At 36.3% G+C, this 19,910-nt stretch overlaps 4 protein-coding genes across 4 annotated transcripts; 3 read left to right on the top strand and 1 right to left on the bottom strand.

Annotated features, from left to right (window-relative positions):
• The first annotated feature begins 2,141 nt into the window (after positions 1-2,141).
• LOC110702561 (probable LRR receptor-like serine/threonine-protein kinase At1g12460) lies at positions 2,142-6,301 on the top strand. Its single transcript, XM_021880285.1, has 2 exons — positions 2,142-4,400; positions 4,512-6,301. Exons 1-2 carry the CDS (start codon positions 3,226-3,228, stop codon positions 5,974-5,976), a joined length of 2,640 nt encoding a protein of 879 aa, XP_021735977.1. The 5' UTR covers positions 2,142-3,225; the 3' UTR covers positions 5,977-6,301.
• A 141-nt stretch (positions 6,302-6,442) lies between these two features.
• Positions 6,443-9,429, bottom strand: LOC110702562 (probable aminotransferase ACS10). The gene is made up of 4 exons (XM_021880287.1): positions 8,489-9,429; positions 8,076-8,231; positions 7,520-7,680; positions 6,443-7,416 (listed from the first exon to the last, which is right to left on the bottom strand). Exons 1-4 carry the CDS (start codon positions 8,957-8,959, stop codon positions 6,561-6,563), a joined length of 1,644 nt encoding a protein of 547 aa, XP_021735979.1. The 5' UTR covers positions 8,960-9,429; the 3' UTR covers positions 6,443-6,560.
• Positions 9,430-13,676: 4,247 nt separating this feature from the next.
• On the top strand, positions 13,677-18,311 carry LOC110702560. Its single transcript, XM_021880284.1, has 2 exons — positions 13,677-14,077; positions 14,924-18,311. Exon 2 carries the CDS (start codon positions 16,674-16,676, stop codon positions 18,006-18,008), a length of 1,335 nt encoding a protein of 444 aa, XP_021735976.1. The 5' UTR covers positions 13,677-14,077; positions 14,924-16,673; the 3' UTR covers positions 18,009-18,311.
• LOC110702306 (glutathione S-transferase T3-like) lies at positions 14,933-16,078 on the top strand. The gene has a single exon (XM_021880009.1). The coding sequence runs from the start codon at positions 14,933-14,935 to the stop codon at positions 16,076-16,078; it is 1,146 nt and encodes a 381-aa protein (XP_021735701.1).
• Positions 18,312-19,910: the final 1,599 nt, after the last annotated feature.

Raw genomic sequence — 19,910 nt, 5'->3', positions numbered from 1 at the left:
TGGGTGGTTTCTGTACAGCAAGTTGGTGCCGGTGGTGGTGGGTAAATTAATATAAATTTAGTTGAATTTGTTTTTTTTGGGTTGGATTAAAATTAAGCATATACCCTTATCTTTCAATAATCATGCTTATGATATTTTGCCTCGGCCTCCGCAAACCCTCCCAAAGTTGCGAGTAATTTGGAGTGGAGGTAGTATAAAATATAGCCCGCGCATTTTGCACGGGTACGCTCTAATTTAATAAATAATTGAAAAAACTTTGCCTAACTGATAAGTATTGTTAATCCAAAAACTTACTCGTAGGGTATTTTTATTTTTTATTTTAATAAAATGTCAAGGGTAAGCAAGCACCATTTTTTTCCGTTTAGGCAAATATAATGGTTTATATTTTGCTTAAGTCTTAGTAAAAATAGTTAGCTTAGGGCTCGTTTAGCATTGCCGTGGTTTTCAGTTTTTTGGTTTTTTATTTTTCAAAAAAATAAGATATATGTCAAATAATGATTAAAAATTAGTCAAACTTATTAAAATCATGATAATTTTAAAAACTGGCTATATAAAAAAGGAAATATTTTTTTTCTTGTTTCCTATATTTTTGGTTATTTGTTAAAGCACTTAATTTAAAAGTTTGCCTTGGGATATGTTAGTGAAAGAAGAATCAAGGATAGATATGAAAAAGTTTCATATAAAACCACTATTTCCCCTGTCTCTTATATAGTGGTTTATTAGAGTTGGTTTGGTTATATTTGTCAATATTGTATTTATGTTAAAGTTATCTTATTAGGAGTTTTAGGCAATTTAAGTTACCGATTGTATTGTGTATATATATGTGTTTAATATCAATGCAAAGGTTAAACCATTTTCTCCAGGCCACAATATTCTTGAGAACATGGTATCAGAGTTAGGTTCATAATATGGGACCTTAAGTGGCTAAAAGTTCACTGGGCCAAGAGTTAGTCCATGTAAAGGGGAGTGATGAAACACTCTAGCCCCATGAGACAAAAGTTAAAAAGGGAACTTACATGTGAGGGGGAGTGTTGAAAAAATAGACCTCTCGAGTATCACCACATGTATGTGTCCCACATTGGTTGAAGAAGAGATAATTAAACATTTTATAAGGCTAAGGGGCTACTCCTCCTATTGCCAAATGGTTTTGGGATGGAACCTCCTTTGGACTTGTGAAGTGGACTCTCTCTCTCTTGGTAATTTGCGGGAGCGGCCCAGACTCGTATCTATTTTTGGATAGTCAAAATTAGCAGCTTATTTCTGTTTAAAGAGTGTACTTTATAACAAATTTACAATTTTTATTATGGGTTGTCATTATTTTTCTTTTATTTTTATGTACTCTTGACTAGGGTTGTTCATCGGTCCAAGACCAGACCGGACCGGATCGACCCGGATTGGACCTAAGGCCGAAAATTAGAATTTTAAGAACTGAAGACCGGACCGATTAAGTTAGGACCGAACCCGGACCGGACCAAAAGAATCGATCCAAAACCCGGACCGAACCGCTTTGGACCGATTTGAGAATTTTTTTAAAAAGAAAACTAAATTTTTAATAAAGTTAAGGAAAACACAAAAAAAGTATTGGAAAAACTATATTGTAACGTCATTTTTACGTCTTTTTTTGTATGTTTAGTGCAAAAAAAACTTATAAATTTAAAGTTTACTAAGCTTATTAAGGATAATTTTAACCATTATTTAAGGTTTCACACATATTTTTAATAAAAAAAAGTCCGGTCCAAAACCGATTTTTATAGGGTTTTGGACCGGACCAGACCGAAGACCGGAAAAATGAATTTCAAGACCCGAAGACCGGACCGATTAATTCGGTCCGGTCCGGTTCGGGTTCGGTCCGGTCCATTTTTTTCGGTTCGGACCGATTTATGAAAACCCTTACTCTTGACATCATTTTTCAACACTTTTCTTCAATAATTACCAACTACTCTTTCTCTTTATCTTTCATTAACTCCACATGCATACTCTCAATCATTAGTTTTAAGATATCTATAAATTTTTTTAATTCCCGTGAAAAAATCAAATAGGTCACTAAATAAAGAATGAAGAGAGTATGTCTTTTCTCTTAAAAAAAAAGGGATTATGTCTTAGTGTCAGTTCTCATAGTCTGAACTGAAATGAATATTTTATAAGAGAAGGAAATTAGGAACTGAAATGAGCTGAGCTGAAAATAAACGTATGAGAACAGACCCTTAGTCTCACCCTTGATAGAGAGTCATTTATAGACCTAGAAATTTAACCAAATCTTCTATCCCAAAAAAGGTAAAATGAGTAAAAATCAATCAAGAAAATCACTATTTTTAAGATCAAAAAAAAAAAAAAAAAAAAAAAAAAAAAAAAAACTCAAATAATAGATCTTCTTCACTCAATTTCACAGTGACAATGAATAAAAGTGGTTGGTGGTGAAGCAGTTAATGTGACAGTGAGTTACCCAGTTCCCATCAAAATATAAATGCGTTTGGCATGGTTGTTGCCAATATTGTTCCCATTTAAATAAATGCTACTCTTATCTTCCTCACTCACTAATATAAATATGAAAGTGATCAAAAGCACCAAATTTTACAGCTTGACTCTTTTCTTTCTTTATTATTACTACTGTACTTCGCTTTCACAGTAATCTAGAGAGAGAAACTGACAGAGTAAGAGAGAGAATTTGAGGAGGGCACGTGGGCATTCATCAGCTTGTGGCCACCATTGTTGTATTTCTGAGCTTTTTATGCTTCACTTCACTTTCCAGCCATTTCTCACACAAATCCCATTTCTTCTTCTTAATAAAGCTCCAATCTTTTTTAAGTTCGATCTTTGTAGACCAACATAGAGATAAATTCTTGGTTCATGTAGCTGACTCAACTCGACTCGATTCGACCCCACTAAACAAAATTAAGCCTAATACCCAATTTGTGTATCTCATTAATGTACCAACCCAGGTACACATTAATGTGAAGTTGCTGTTGTTGCTGTTAATTACTTATGATATTTGGACCACCTTCAAATTGACTAGTAAATACCCTTTTCTTTATTAAAAGAAAGAATGTCAGTATTTGTTATGTTGCTATTATATGGTTGTCATATTTGTCTTGCTCTTTCTTTTTGCAGATTCCTAATATCCCAGAAATTTAATTTTTTTTTTCTAGGTTAATTTGATGATTAGCTAGTATAATGTGGTTTAGAGGAGCTAGGTTTTGTGTATTACTAGCATTGTGATTTGTGAGCATGAGAAAATTCCAGAAGCAGAAATTTAAGTTGGTTCTTGTGTTACTGTTTTTCTTGTTTCTGGAATTTGTCTTTGTTTGCCCAGCTACTGAGAAAGAGAAGCAGATTTTGCTGCAGTTTAAGGGCAATGTCTCAAATGACCCTCTTAATGTGTTAAGTTCTTGGGTTGCTGCGGCTGATCCGTGCAGAAATTATACTGGTATTGTTTGTGATGCTAACCAAAATGTTGCTAGAATTGTATTGTGGAATACTAGCCTTTCTGGGGTTTTGGCACCTGCATTATCTGGGTTGCCATCGCTTCGGTCGATCACTTTGTTTGGCAATAGGTTTACTGGGAACATCCCAGAAGAATATGGAAGTATTAAGTCATTGTGGAAGTTGAATTTGAGTTCCAATGCTCTCTCTGGGCCAATCCCAGAATTTATTGGGAAATTGGAGAATATGAGGCTTTTGGATTTGTCTAAAAATAGGTTTTCAGGGGAAATTCCACCCAATTTGTTTGCAAATTGTGAAAAAATGAAGTTTGTTTCTTTATCTAGCAACAATCTTACTGGTTCAATTCCTGATTCTGTGATCAATTGCACAAGTCTTATGGGTTTTGATGTTTCTTACAATGTGCTTGGTGGTAGTGTATCTTCTCGACTTTGCGAGTTGCCTAGTTTGTCTTTCTTGTCATTGAGGAGAAATGTGTTTGCTGGGAGTATTGAAGGGAAGCTAACAGGTTGCAACAGCTTAGAGTTTTTGGACCTTAGTAGCAATATGCTCGATGGGAAGGCGCCGTTTGATCGATTAGGATTGGTGAATATGACTTATTTCAATGTTTCTAATAATGGATTTCAAGGGCAGATTCCGGATGCCATTACATGCAGCCAGAGGATGAGGTTTTTTGATGCTTCATGGAACAACTTGGATGGGGTGATTCCTTCATGGATCACAAACTGTGCAAACCTGAAAATTTTGGACTTGGAGAGCAATAGGCTAACTGGGAATATCCCAAAGGGCATTGGGACTTTGAAGAACCTTTCAAGCTTAAGGTTGGGGAATAACTCGATAGACGGGACAATCCCTGAAGAGATTGGAGATATTGAGCTATTGCAAGTTCTCAATTTACACAACCTCAATCTTCATGGTCCAATTCCTGACGAACTTGCTCGTTGTCGATTTCTCCTTGAGCTGTGAGTCACCTTATTACAAGTATTCACAACTGCTTTATTGTTTTAACTTAAGCTTTGTTTTGATTTGAACATGTAAGTTGAAACATATTCTATGATGTTTTGCTCCTGCAGGGATGTTTCTGGCAATGTATTAGAAGGTGAAATACCTCAAACCATATATAACATGACATACCTTTTAATTCTCGACCTTCATAAGAACAAACTCAGGGGTAACATCCCGATAAATATTGGAGACCTCTCTGGGATCAAGTATCTTGATCTTTCGGAAAATTTACTATCTGGATCAATCCCTACTTCACTAGGTAATCTAGGAAAGCTTACCCATTTTAATGTTTCATACAATTCTCTTTCTGGGGAAATACCTCAACTTTCAACTATCACAAACTTCGGGTATACATCATTTTATCATAACCCTCGGCTGTGTGGCCATCCTCTGGACAGCTGCTCGGGGGCAATGTCAAAAAGGGCAAAGGCGCTTACAGTTTCTGCCATTGTTGCAATTGTTGCTGCTGCTCTTATTCTTTTTGGGGTTTGCATAGTTACCATATTAAATAAAGGGGCACGCAAGAGTAGGGAAGAAGTGGAGACCATGGTTTTAGAAAGCACTCCTTTGGCTTCCACTGAAACAAATATCATCATTGGGAAGTTGGTTTTGTTCAGCAAAAGTTTGCCGTCCAAATATGAAGATTGGGAAGCTGGTACCCGAGCTTTGCTTGACAAAGAGCGTCTTGTTGGTGGAGGCTCCCTAGGTACAGTCTACAGAACCAGTTTTGAAGGTGGGATCTCGATAGCTGTGAAGAAGCTCGAGACTTTGGGAAGGATCAAAAGTCAAGATGAATTTGAGCAAGAAATTGGAAAATTAGGAAATATTCAGCACCCCCATTTGGCAACATTTCAAGGTTACTACTGGTCTTCGACTATGCAGCTGATTCTTTCAGAGTTTATTCCTAATGGTAACCTGTACGAAAATCTGCATGGCTTAAACCTTGCTAGCTCCAGTAGTCGTGGTGGATATAGCGAATTGTATTGGGGACGAAGATTTCAGATTGCCCTGGGAACTGCTAGAGCACTAGCTTATCTTCATCATGATTGTAGACCCCCAATTCTTCATCTTAACATAAAGTCCACAAATATACTCCTGGATGAAAATTATGAGCCCAGGTTATCTGATTATGGGTTGTCAAAGTTGCTTCCTATGTTTGATAATTATGGCCTGACAAAGTATCACAATGCAGTTGGGTATATTGCTCCTGAATTAGCTCAAACTTCAAGAGGAAGTGACAAGTGTGACGTATATAGTTATGGGGTTGTGTTGCTGGAGCTGGTCACAGGGAGGAAGCCTGTGGAGAGCCCTTCATCAAGCGAGATTGTTGTTTTGTGCGACTATGTAAGAGAGCTATTGGAGAGAGGATCAGCATCCGATTGCTTTGATAGAAGGTTGAGGAATTTTGCTGAAGATGAGCTGATTCAAGTTATGAAACTAGGGCTTTATTGTACTTCTCAGGTTCCTTCCAAGAGACCTAGTATGGCTGAAGTTGTCCAATTCCTTGAGTCGATTAGGAATCACAGTACTTGAAACTGAAACAAATGGTTTTTTGAAATGTGGGTTATATTTGTGTATGTTCGTTGTGCAGTGAAGCAACGTAGTTTAGCAGAGAGGGAAGTTGAGATACTTTCCGAAGAAATAGGTAGGGCGTTAGGGGAAACATCAGTGATTCTTTTGTATTCTTTTTCTTTGTTTTCAATCTCTCCCATTGTTGTACACACCCTATATTCTGAAATAAATTCATTGATTTTTTGTATATCCCATACAATCCGTTCGCCTCTGCTCGAATTTAAATTTTGGCCTATGTTTAGAGTTATTTGACCGTGAAAGCGTCTGTTACAGCATTTTCTAAATCAGAATGCACCATCAGGTCAGAGAACCACCGTCTCAGACATTACACATATCAGACTTCTTTCAGTTTTCGGTACTGAAGTAAGCTTTCAGAATTTATTTTCTTCCATCTCCAACATGATATCCAGATACCAGTACTAGAAGATTAAACAAACTAATATGCCAACTGCAATTTCATTCTCTTTTCAGGAGCTTATCCTATCAATATAATTTCTTTTTGAACTAGACTATACACTTTTTAAGTATAATAAATGAATAGCAATTTAACTACGAGATTTACAAGTTTCCATGATTCTTCGTATCCTGCCCATAACTACAGGAATATCCTTTTCGCCTAAAGTTGCAAAGCAGCATTGAAACCACCCAGGCTCTATGCAATGGCATGAAGATCCAGGTATTATGTTGATCTTGGCTACATTCAACAACTTATCCCAAAGCTCAAGTTCTCCTTTCTCGCTGTAAGACCGAATTAATCCACTCATATCAACCCAACAACAGAAACCTCCGCTGCTTTTTGTGGATTCAATGCCCAATTCTTTCAGCCCTGACACAAATTTCATACATAATCTCTGTAGTCTCTCTCTATTAGTCTGTATCAATGTCTGGATGAATCTTGTATCAGAAAGCATTGAGAATAGCAATCGTTGGATTATAGATGATAATGGAGAAAACCGCACCATTTTTGTGGCAGCAGCCAAAAGATTATGATTAAAAGAATAAATTACTCCTGCTCTAAAACTGTTAAGAGAAAGATCTTCTGATAGATTGTAGACTACATGAACCCTGTTGCGCTCAAGATCTTCTGATTCGATCATTTCAGCCATGCTGATGAATTCTTCTCCACCATGAGTAGACCCCACAAAAATTTCATTGGATATTATGTGTATATTTTTCTCTGTAGCAAAATCTATAAGATTATAGAGTGCTTCTCTGCCAAGCAGATTGCCAACGGAATTTGAGGGATTCGAAATAATCACCCCACGAACTTTCATGCCACGCTTCTTTGCCTGGTGGAAAGCACGATCAAGGGCTGTAATGCTTGGATTGAAATTATCAGCACTACGGCAAGGAACAGGAATTATTTCAACCCCAGTTCGCCACTTTATATCCCTGTCAAACCTGCAGACATTTAAGTTAAATCCTCAGAAATTTCAACATGCTCAAAAATAAAGAGAATAGAGGGTTTGGAGTGCTGACTCTACTAAGAGGGAAAGCATAATACCCAGGATAGTACGGGGAAGGAACAAGAAATGCGTTTCCAGGATCTGCCAAGCAGAAGCAAAGGATCTCAATCGCTGAGGCTGCACCAGCTGTCAAAACTATTTGGGACGGCTTAAAATGAACCCTTCTTTCTGTGATTTCAGACATGAATCCAGCTACTGCCTATAATGATATACTCGTATCAACTCACTAGTAAAGCAATTTAAGCGTAGCTTATGAGAATTGTAATTCAAAGCATGCTGAGGAACAATCTGAATAATGTCTTGGAATTTCGTGTGTACAGATGAAATCCGCGAATTCTCAGATTCTCAGACCCGGTATTATTTCAAAATTGTGTTTAGGAAGATGACTAAATGAGGAACTATAAACATGAAAAAGAATCACAAAAAGCTCAACAAAAAATAGGTTTTTTTTTTTTACTATAATTGGTATCATATATTATAATCAATTGTAATCAAATGCAGGTTGTCCTTTTTATAGAAACTAAAAAGTTAGAAATCATTTCATTAACTAGGTTGGAAGCTAGTAAAGTAGTGAGGAGTAGTACTAAAGTATACCATTTTCAATTCCATGATTCCATCAAAAGGTTGATAAGTTGCAGTCCCACTTATACTCATTTCTTCTGCTCCACCACAGTACTCATTTCTTGTACTTGACAATATTGAATTCTTCCCATTTTTCACCATCCATTCTCTCACCAAATCTACACACACCTGCAACATTACAATAAAACATCATAATGAATTCTCATTAATTCAAAAACACTTTCCACGTGCACCTATAGCAACGTCGGACAATACAAATGAGCAAAATAATAGCCTTAATATAATTACATACCAAACTCTAGCAAAATATTATACGAAGTATAATAGTATCATGATAACACTCAAAATTTAAATCAATACACAAGTAAAATGTATTTAATGCTTATACACACGTATCAAAGCCGTAAATAAAAAAATAAACCCACATGATTTTCGGGCAAGCCAAGCTGAAAAATACCATCAGGATTACCCAACCGATCAAACGGGTCATCATCAACCCGACTCAACCCAACAAGATACGGCGAACTGTTAACCGATTTAACCGCTCTCGAAGACAAATGGGCCGGGCCAGCCGGGCTTCGAGGTGAGAGAAGCGACCGCGACAGAGACCTCTCCAATCCCGGCGCCGGCGGAACAATCTCCGGCGACGGAGAAGAATTATCATTATCATCACTAGTAGTATCTTTGTTATCGGAACGATTTCTACGAAGATAAAGCTGAAGAAAGTAAAACAGAGCACAGGGTATAACAGAGCCAAAGAAGAGACCCCCTCTTCCCTGAGCAACGCCTTGTAAAGGGACGATTATCCTCATCTCTGTCCCTCCGCCGGAGCCGGCAGATTTTCCGGCGGGTTTGGGTTTTCCGGTGGGTTCGTCGGCGGCGGAGAAAAGGGTCATAGCTTATAGTGATGATGATGATGAAGAGGAGAAATCATGGTATTTTGTGGTGGTTTGAGAGTTAGCGTGAGAGAGGAGAGAGAAAAAGAGGGAGGAATTTTTGGATTGTTTATACAAGTATGTGTTAGCAAAATATTTGAGTAAAGTTTTATTTATGAATTTTATTATGAAATGAATCATTTTTTTAGGAGTGTATTGTGTATGTAATATGTATGTGTCTTGGATTGCGGGGGTTGAAAGGAGGAGGTGCTTAATTGGACGAATAATGAGGAGAGAGAAAATTAGGGGGAGGTTTTTTTTTTTGTGAGTGTCAAGATGCAAGATCCAATTCTTGGGGATGTTTTGGATGTGACAAGCTTGGTTATAGGACCTAGTGATGTCATATGTGGTTAAGTCTAGCCCAAACCAACCGGTCCGGACTCGGACTTAGGTTGGTAATGGTCGAATTTGAGCACGGGTTTGGCGTAAAGCTTGTTGAAACTATAGCGACACTGTTTATTTAGGTGTTTTCACTTGTTTACCCTTTTGAGCTAGTTCGAATTCGGAGCTCGATTTTGAATAATTAGGTTCTAATTTCCTCCTAATTGTCCTCCCTACTAAGTGCAATCCAATATTTGGGTTTTTCTTTGTGGTTTGTACCGTACGTGCATGAGACATACTATCAACTTCTATTAGTTGTTGATCAATGTAAAGGTCTTAATTGTCTGTTACTCTACAATAATGAAGAATACGTTAAAAATGGTTGGAAATAACCGGTACAACATATAAAAGCAACTATAGTATGCACATATTTCATACAATATTCCTAAACATACTAAAAAAAAGACATCGATTGTGGAATTAATGAATTTTATTAATTGAGTTATTAAAGTGTAGGAAATACGGAGTATATTTAAAAACTAAGAGCTATAATTAGGCGAATTAACACATACATTTCTACATTATTGTCTTTTATAACTCTATAAATAAAAAGTTGTAAAATATTGATATATCCATGCCTTTATAAAATAGTTTTGCTAGATGCCATTTAAGGAATTGGGCTCAATTTTGAGTTCATTATGTTTGCAATAAGTTTGATATAGTTTAGCTCAAGAGCTTCCCACATTAGTTCAACTTAAGGATGCATTTGATCCATCCGATTTTATTGAATAAAAATTATTTAATTGTATGAATTTTAGTATTTAGGAAATATTCCTCGTGACTGAAATTCCTAATGTGATACAAAGTTTCAATATACTTCATACCTAATAAGATACAATGTTATCCACCGTAGCCAGGTGTGCAACCCGAGTCGCATTCGGATATAATCGAAGCTAACCGGATGGCAATCTTGTAAGTTGATTGACTTTGTAGGTTTTTTGATATAATAATAATAATAATAATAATAATAATAATAGTAAGATGTAATGAAAACAATTTTTACATTAGGTCACGGCTCTTGTGTATTTGGTCATCTAAGGAATCGATCCTTTTAGTGGTATCATATGTCATCATAATTTTATCTGCAAGGAACATGTCATATTCATACCAGGAAGAAGATAACACACATAATCACCTACTTATATTAAACAAGAAACAAATTAATTATTATGTCGTTGTCTTTTAAAGTGTATGTATGTATGTATGTATCCAAATTGTGTTAAATTTTTATGAATATGAAGGTAATGAACTAATAATTACTGAAAATATATATACAAAGTATATATTTTTTGTCATCTAAGAGCCTACACAAATTCTTAATATGTGCATGCTGGCATACACCGCCATCATGGGGTCGCTAGTGTTTTAGGGGTTAGTTACTCGATTGGTCAGTGTTATAGGGTTAGATTGTTAGTGTTATATAGCTACTTGGTTAGTAATTTAGGAGTTACTCAGTCAATATTATAGAGATTACTCATTCAGTGTATAGTAATAGAAGTTACTTTATTCTCTTACAAACAACCACATGGCGTGTCCAATCGCACACAAATCGTGTTAGAGAGCTGAACTAATTGAGGATTAAGGACAAATATGAAAAATTCATAAATAGTCCTTAATTTGATTTATGTATTCTTTTTTTTTTTTTAGAATCTTATATGTAGCCTATTATATTCACCGTCGTTCTTAAAAATTATGAAGAGAAGCTTTTAAACATTTAAAAAGTCAAAAAATATAACTAAAATAAAATAACAACGCAGTACTAGCTAGTAGCTATACTAAATACTACTTGTAATTGCTTTTATTTGTCACTGTCGTTGACACCTTATATTATTGTCCATGCTTGGTTTATGCATGTGCACAAACAAAGTGCTCATTCATTTATAGGTTCCTTCATGTTTGATTACACAATCATATTTAGAACTTAGAAGAGTACATCCACAAACTAGAAAATTAAAGATAAGAGAAGCCTCAAATCAAAGACAACTTGGGGGCTCACTTTAATATTATTAGACAATTGAAGACAAAATTTACAACTTTCTTCCTTTTTGGAAGTTTTTATGTCTCACCACAAAAATCAGCGCAGCCAAATCCAAGAACCAAAGTCTCTCGACCATCCAATTAATTCTTTCATTCTCCTTATATAATAATGGGCGCCATCATACTACAAGTCTACAATGCCCAATTGCCCACAAGGCCACAAAAATAAAAATGCAAGTGTTTTGCCACATAGATAATAATTAGAAAACATGGAAATTAAAAATCCAACTTGCGCGGTCTTCTCTTAAAATCCAACCTTTACTTAGGCCATGTTTGGTAAATGGTTTTTTGATGGCTTTTTGGTTAGCTTTTGGTTTTTTTATGTGGTCAAACAGTCAAAAAATGTGTTTGGTAATGACTTTTTAGTAAGCGAAAAAGCTGGCTTTTAAACCAAAATGAAAAACTACTTTTAGTAGCTTTTTTTGTTGGCTTTTAGCTTGTTGGCACACAAATTATCTAATAAACAGCCAACAACCAACAATTAATTTACCAAACACTTTTATAAACAACCAATTTCAAAAACCATCAATTATGAACAGCCAAACATTTCAACTAGTCAAACAAGCCAAGTGAACCAGCCAACCGCCAACAGCAATTTTCCAAACAGGGCCTTAATCTCACAAAAATCCAATCTTTATACCCCATCTTCTCCAATAGATCCATTTTATTGGTGACTTGATGAACAAGTTAATTTTTTCTTTTTTAATTTTATCACTTTCCCTTCTCACTCAAAAGCTGAAACCACCAACCCCAATCGAAATTCAGCACGCACCGCCTCCGCCGCCGCCACCTCTGCCACCACCACTACCCAGACCCAGAACCGAAACCACCATCCCCACCTAGGCTCGAATCACAAACAACCAACCCATACTTAGGCTCGAATCAGGCAACCAAAACGAAGAACCAACCCCACTGCCAGAACCACCCCCTCCCCTGCACCAATTATAACCACCGCATCGGAAAAGTAAGGTCGTTGATCTTCATCAATCTTCGATGGAATAATTCCACCCAACTACAGCAGCCCCGTTTCTCTTGCGGTTTTGATTTTCGCCGGAAAATTCCGAGTCGATTATGCGTTGAATTTGGCCGGTGAATTCGTACAGGGTAAGGGGGAAAGGGGATAGGGGTGGTCGACCGACGTTTGGGGATTGTGATTGTGGTGGCGAATTAATTGGTGATTGTGGGTATCGTGTGTGCCAGTGAGAGGAGTGGTGTGAGTTTTCCGGTGGTGAGGGGAATGGTGTTGCTAGATTCCAGATTTCCGGTGGCCGGTGGAGATAGGGTGGTCAGGGAAGGATTTGGGAGGGGGGCTAGCTGGTTTACAGATTTTATATATATATATATTGTTTTTTTAATAATTAATTAAAAAATTGACCTATTAATAGCTAACACATGACATATAACTTACAAAAACCCGTCATCAATAGGTAATGGATCTTTAGATGAAGGTGGGGTATAAATGTTAGATTTTTGTGGGATTACGCAAAGGTTGGATTTTTTTAGAGAATATCGCGCAAAGGTTGGATTTTTATTTTCCATTTAATAATTTTTTTTGGTATCAATCTTTTTAAAAGCAAGGATCATAACCAACAAGAGTTGGCTCAAGTGGTAAACAACTTGATGTCGCTTAAGGGTTTGAGCCTCACCACATGCTATCCGAGTCGAATACGGATGTAGTCGGAGCTAAGATCTGGTGAACGGGGTGGACATCCTAAAAAAAAACAAGGATCATTATTGTATAAATTATATGAGTAATAAATTATTATGGATTATAAGTCAACCTCATGCAATAAAAAGTTAAATAAAGTGCATACTTTTCTTTGATGAGCTACCCAAAATGATTGGTGTTGTTACTTATTTGCATATGAAGACCTATACACAATTGGTGCATATAATGTGAAATAGAGATAATAAATCTTATTGGTATTTGATTCATATAATAGTTAAGTTATTAATTTGTTTGGTTGCAATTTTTTTTTGTTTTGTTTTTTTTTTTTTTTTTTTTGACAAGAGCTTAAATAAATAAAGATATATTAGAAAAAGAACAAAGATGCTGAGGTTGCTAGTTGATGCACCAAATGTACTCTCGCTCTGTCGGACAACCTTGTGAATGCTACACTACGAAAATTGCTTCTCAGAGCACTCACAACCATGAGCAAAATATATGCTCATGGGCATTTCTTGTGAGCAAATATTTTGCTCATCACCCACAATGGTGAGCTAAACCAAAAATGCAAGAAAAAGCCCATGGGCAAAATGAAAATGTCCATAGCATGGGCATTTCTTCTGATGAACAGTGATCTCGGTGGGGCCCACAAGCTGGAGGAAAGCTGGAAAAAAAAAAATACGGGTACTGTTCATGCCAGGCTGCCAGCGAGTAGGAGCGCGACACGTGGCATGTTCAGGGTGTTGGCCAATGACAAAATTAGCCGTTTTACAACGGTTATAATCTTCCCATTGCATTTTCTGAAAAATATTTTCAGTAAAAAAAAAAAAAAAAAAATTACCAACGGTCATAAAATTAAATTCTCTATAAATAGACATGCATTTTGATATATTTTGATATATTTTCGAAATCACTTAAAATCCTCCACTTTTTTATTTTCTTAAGCATTTTAAATTTGTTGAAGAGCATTTTTGTTGCAACACACCCATATTGAGGTAAATTTTTTTTTTTTTTTATTATTTAAATAAAGTTATGTAATAAAATTAATATATATGTGATTTTTTGAAAAAAAAAATATTATGTAATTGCATTATGTAATTGAAAAAAAAATATATGTTGTTTAATTGCATTATGTAATTGAAGAAAGTTGTTGATATGTTCTCCATACATTACTAAATTTGTAGTAAAAAAAGTGTTGCATTTATTGGTTACTTTTTTTTTTGTTGTAATATTAAGTTATGTATTAAAATTAGTATATGTGTGTTTTTTTGAAAAAAAAAATATTATATGCCATGTTTACTTAATTGAAAAACCCAATTGAAGAAATTTGTTGATATTTTCTCCATACATTACTAAATTTGTAGTAAAAAAAGTGTTGCATTTATTTGATATATTTGCTTTTTTTTCTAATATATAAATTTAGTTATGTATTAAAATTATTATATGTGTGTTTTTTTGAAAAAAAAAAAAATATAAAACCATGTTGTTTAATTGCATTATGTAATTGAAGAAAGTTGTTGATATTTTCTCCATACATTACTAAATTTGTAGTTGCAAAAGTGTTGCATTTATTGGTTACTTTTTTTTTTTCTAATATATAAATTTAGTTATGTATTAAAATTAGTATATGTGTGTTTTCTCCATACATTACTAAATTCAAACATTACTAAATTCGTAGTTAATAAAGTCTTCCAATTATTGGTTAATTTTTTTTTTTAATATATAAATTTAGTTATGTATTAAAATTAGTATATATGTGATTATGTGAAAAAAAAAAATTATCTTTTGTAAAAAATTAGTAAATTTTAGTACAAATATTTATCTTTTGTTTTGTGATGCAGAATCTTTTAATGGATCCAAACAACCCAAATTTCCGCCAACAATTTTCTGGTTTTAGTGATGATTTGCTAACTAATCCCGAGTTTCAATTGTTCTTGCAAAGAATGGGCAATACGTCTTTGCAACCATCTCCACAGTATCAGACACCCACTCAGTTTCCCCTACGAAACCATGTTATTGAAGAATGTACACCTGAAACTGTACATGATAGCAACACACAATTCAATGAGAGCGAAGAGGACAGCGTACCAGAGACGCCGCAATATCCTCCACCAGTTCCCGAACTGAAATCCAACCAGGTTGTTGCACGAGCGACTCGAATTTGGTCAGTTGCGGAAGATGAAACTCTGATTGGGTTGTACTTGGAGATCAGTGAGAATGCTATTAAAGGCACGAGCCAGAAAGCAACTTCCCTTTGGCGCGATGTACACGCAGCATATCAACTTGCTCATGCGGAGAAGCCGCATATACTTCCACCAAGACCTATGAAGAGTCTGACGTCGCACTGGAGAAGGTTGGCAGCAGACACACTACAGTGGATATCTTGCTATGATGAAGCAGGTAGACTTCCGGAGGGAGGGAGTGGTTACAACGAAGCTGACCGTATAAAAAGTGCGTCGAAGCTTTTCCATCTCGCCCAAGGTCGTAATTTCGCTTTTCCTCACGCTGTTGAAATGCTTAATAGAGATCCAAAGTGGAGGCCAAAGCTGAGATGGTCCTTGTCAAAGGAGGAAAGAAAAGCTGTTCGTGATGTTGAGGAGCAAGGTAGTGCTGGAAGTGGGAAGAGGTCCAGAGATGATGGAGGGGATGAAACCCCTACGGATGGTTTTTCATCTGGAGGAATACAACGACCCGAAGGTGTGAAGAAAGCAAAGGCCAAGCGTAAAGGGAAAGAAGTAGCTTCGGACAGTGGTTCGTCTGAGCTTAGCGAACGAATGAAGGAATTGGCAACAATTCGCGAGAGGGAGGCCATTCTGAAGGAAGAGCGGATCAAAATTGAAAGGGAGAAGGAACAGAGGAAAAGGGAGGAACTTGACATTCATAAGATGAAAACCTGGTTTGATATGGTGCAAGCTATGAAGAATTCGCCTACTCCACTCACTCCTGAAGAAGAGTCGTACAAGAATTTCTTACTGGGTAAATTACAGGGCTTATAAGCATGTTTGGTTGTAGTAGGTGTACGCTTGTATTAGTTAAGTTTTTAATTATGCGCAATGTAGTCTTTTATGTTTAACATGTATTAGTGGTGTGTTTAATTTCACTGTCATATGTAAACTTGTATTCTGATTTTCCAATATTGAATGACAAGTTGTTTAACAAGTTGATTTCAGTTGTCATTGTTACCGACATAGTTGCATTCAATTGTTGTCATTGGGTAGTCACTTTTTTTCTGATTTCACTTTAACTTTGGGTCATTCATGGCAACAAAATTGCAATAACTCTTTATCATTCAGTAGTCACATTTTTGTCATTGTGTAGTCACATGTTTCTGAATTAACTTTGTCAGTATGCTTTAACTTTAGGTCATTCATACCGACATGGTGTAGTCACTTTTGTTCTGAATACACTTTGTCAAGATTTGTCATTGTCAACTAGCATAGTATACCTATTCCGTGGCTGAAAATTTGAATGCTTTAGTTGGTGTGGTCATTCAGATTTGTAACCACATATTCATTTGATTTATTTGCTATATATAGTAGGCATGGCACATATCCACAACCACACCAATTAAGAAAATTATAATATTAATACATGATGTATTCCAGACCATCATCAAGTTCAAGTTCAAGTTCATCTTCTTCCAATAATGAAGAATATGATCAACTCGTTGATGAACTCTTCACATACCAACCCACATCTTTCCTCATGCCCCAAACACAATCCCAACGTACTTCAAAATCACGTAGAGGGGGTACGAACAGAAGAGATTGGGAAATGGGACATGCCAGGCTGTTCAATGATTATTTTTCCGATAATCCTGTGTACAATACCACCCAATTTAGAAGAAGATTTCGTATGCAACGACCTTTGTTTTTACGTATAATGAACAAGGTCGTTGAAGGTGATGTTTACTTCCAGCAGCGTAGGGATGCAACTGGAAAGTTAGGCATATCACCTCTGCAAAAATGTACAGCCGCGATACGAATGTTAGCCTATGGCATGGCTGCAGACGCTGTTGATGAATACGTTCGAATCAGTCAGTCAACCGCTCGAGTTGCCCTACAACGTTTTTGTGCCGGGGTCATTGACCAGTTCGGAACCGAGTACATGCGAAACCCTACAACTGATGAATTGGCCCGGATACTGCATCAAAATGAACTACGTGGTTTTCCAGGCATGATAGGCAGCATTGATTGCATGCATTGGGAATGGAAGAACTGTCCAACGGCTTGGAAAGCGCAGTACGCCGGTAGGAACAAGAAAGCAACGCTAATACTGGAAGCCGTTGCGGATCAGGATTTATGGATATGGCATTCCTTCTTTGGTATTCCCGGATCTTGTAATGATCTTAATGTGTTGTACCGTTCACCAGTGTTCGATGAGGTTCTGCATGGTCGAGCTCCTCCGGTAAATTTTACGGTTAACGGCCATGAATACAACATGGCTTATTATTTAGCCGACGGCATTTATCCGAAGTGGGCAACTTTTGTTCAGGGTATCACATTCCCTCAACTGGCCAAAGATAAAATGTTCGCTGACCACCAGGCTGCCGCTCGAAAGGACGTTGAAAGAGCTTTCGGTGTGTTGCAAGCTCGATTTGCAATAATACGAAAACCGTCGCTGGCGTACGATGAGGACATACTGCGGGACATAATGAAAACATGTATCATTATGCACAACATGATTGTTGAAGATGAGCGCCACAACTACACTCGAGCCGAAGTTCTAAGAGCCTTCTACGAAGAAGATCAACAAGAATCAACATCTACAACGCCACCGTTTGAATTCAACGTAGGCCGACCTACCAACTTTGATTTCAACGCATTTCTACAGCGAAAAGCTTCCCTCCGTGACAGAGAAATTCATCTATCTCTGAAACGTGATTTAGTCGAACATATTTGGCAACACTACGGGCCACGTAATTAGGGAGAAATTAGCACGACTTAAATAAAGCCAAGTACTATGGCGTAGCTACTTTTACTTGTTGTGTTTATTTTATTTCTAAGTTTAATTACGCATGACGTTGCAAATGTAATTGGTTTCTAGTATTGTACCGCTTTTAAAATAAATAAAAACATTTAAGAAATTTTGAGCTTTTTTAAAATTTTTTTTTATATAACGTACTTAATTTTACGACAAATTTTAACGATAAAAAGGACAAAAATAAAAAAAATAAGTTACACAAATTTTAACTAGTTTTTATTTATTTGGAGTAACATTGTTAAAATATAAATGAAATAAATAAATAAAGAAGTGTTGTGTAGGAGAGAGAAAGTAATGGTGGGGTATTGAAAAAGTAAGAGAGAGAGAGTGGTGGGTGGGCAATTTTTTTGCTCACCATTGGGAGAGAATATGTGAAAAAATTTGCCCATGAGCAAAACTTATTTCTTGAGAGAGAAAGTGGGTAGAGAGAGAGTGGGTGAGCATTTTTTTTGCTCACCATTGAGAGTGGTCTCAATTGAATTAATTTGTTGGAGAATCCAAATGACTTGAATATCTTATGTATTATGATGTTGCAGCATATTGATTGACTAGATTATGCGAATGTGAGAGAATGGTTATCATACTGAAGGAAAAAACTTGAAACCCACTATTGGCTAAGTAAACAAGCTTGTGCTTCTCTACTATGAAGAGCTGAAACAAAATGACCAAAGTTTGCGCCTCCTTGGAAACTTGTTGAGTAAGGTTGCAGTTAGTGATTCAAGACACGACCCCATATATGGACCTTTTTGTATTCCTATGCCAAGAATCATCCTTGAGAAAACCACCATAGGTGCATGATTACCCTGATTTTGTATGACTGTTCTATTGAAACTAGGGGTATGCCATGCAAAGGATCAAAATCCAGAAAGTGACAATCCCTAGAAGAACCCTAATGTGTTGTTGTACGCGTATCACGTGTTGTCAATTTGTCATGACCACTTTGATAATGGCTTTAATTGTTTGATAGCTTGCTAATAGAGTAAGCAAACATGGTAATATTAGTTCCGACTTGGATTTTAAAAAGTCTAATATAGTAGAGAATGCAATCCTTAATGGTGAGGTCCTCATTTGTTTCTGGGTGGATGCTAAGGCTTCCACACCTCTAAGTAAGTAACACAGATCTGCAGAACCTAAATAAGTGTGTGAACGTTAAGTACAATTACTAGATATATTATTAGATTAATATTATGGAGATAATTAGAGTCTGTTCTCTTACGTTGAAATCCAGTTCAGTTCAGTTCAGTTCAGCTCCTAATTTCCTTCTCTTATGAAATACTCATTTCATTTCAGTTCAGTTCAGTTCAGTTCAGTTTAGTTCAATTCAATTCAGTTCAGCTGAGTTTAGTCAATGAGAACAAGCCCTTAATTCATTTTTTGGGTCATCATTATTTATTGCTACACGTGATCAATGATATTTGAGCTAGTCAAATAGTCCAAAGCCCAATAGATCGAATAGATCCTACCTATGAGGTTACACTTTTGAGGTGATAGATTGAACAAAAGTAGAAAAGGCCCAATGTTGGGGCCTATAACGAGATGGTCAGCTATATGGAGAGGAAATAAAGAGTTAACCCTGGTGCACCTTAGATAGGCGTAACAATGCAGCCCAAAAGCCCAATTACACACAACCTAATTAAAAAAAGCCCTAAAACAAAAAAACATGGAAACAACAATACACCCACGCATACCCAATACACCCACCCTCACCCAATAAATGTAACGTCACCTCCAAACTCAAAACTTTTTTCTTCTATATGATTTTCTCTCTCCTCTTTTTCACTTTCTCTCTCCTCTATTTCATTTACTCACTAAAAAACTGCAAAAACATTAATGGACATTAGAGAA

The sequence above is a fragment of the Chenopodium quinoa genome, unplaced genomic scaffold (genome assembly GCF_001683475.1).
Source record: "Chenopodium quinoa cultivar QQ74 unplaced genomic scaffold, ASM168347v1, whole genome shotgun sequence".
NCBI classification, from domain to species: Eukaryota; Viridiplantae; Streptophyta; class Magnoliopsida; order Caryophyllales; family Amaranthaceae; genus Chenopodium; species Chenopodium quinoa.
Note: the sequence above shows the minus strand (reverse complement) of the source record. Positions and strands in the feature narration are given on the sequence as shown.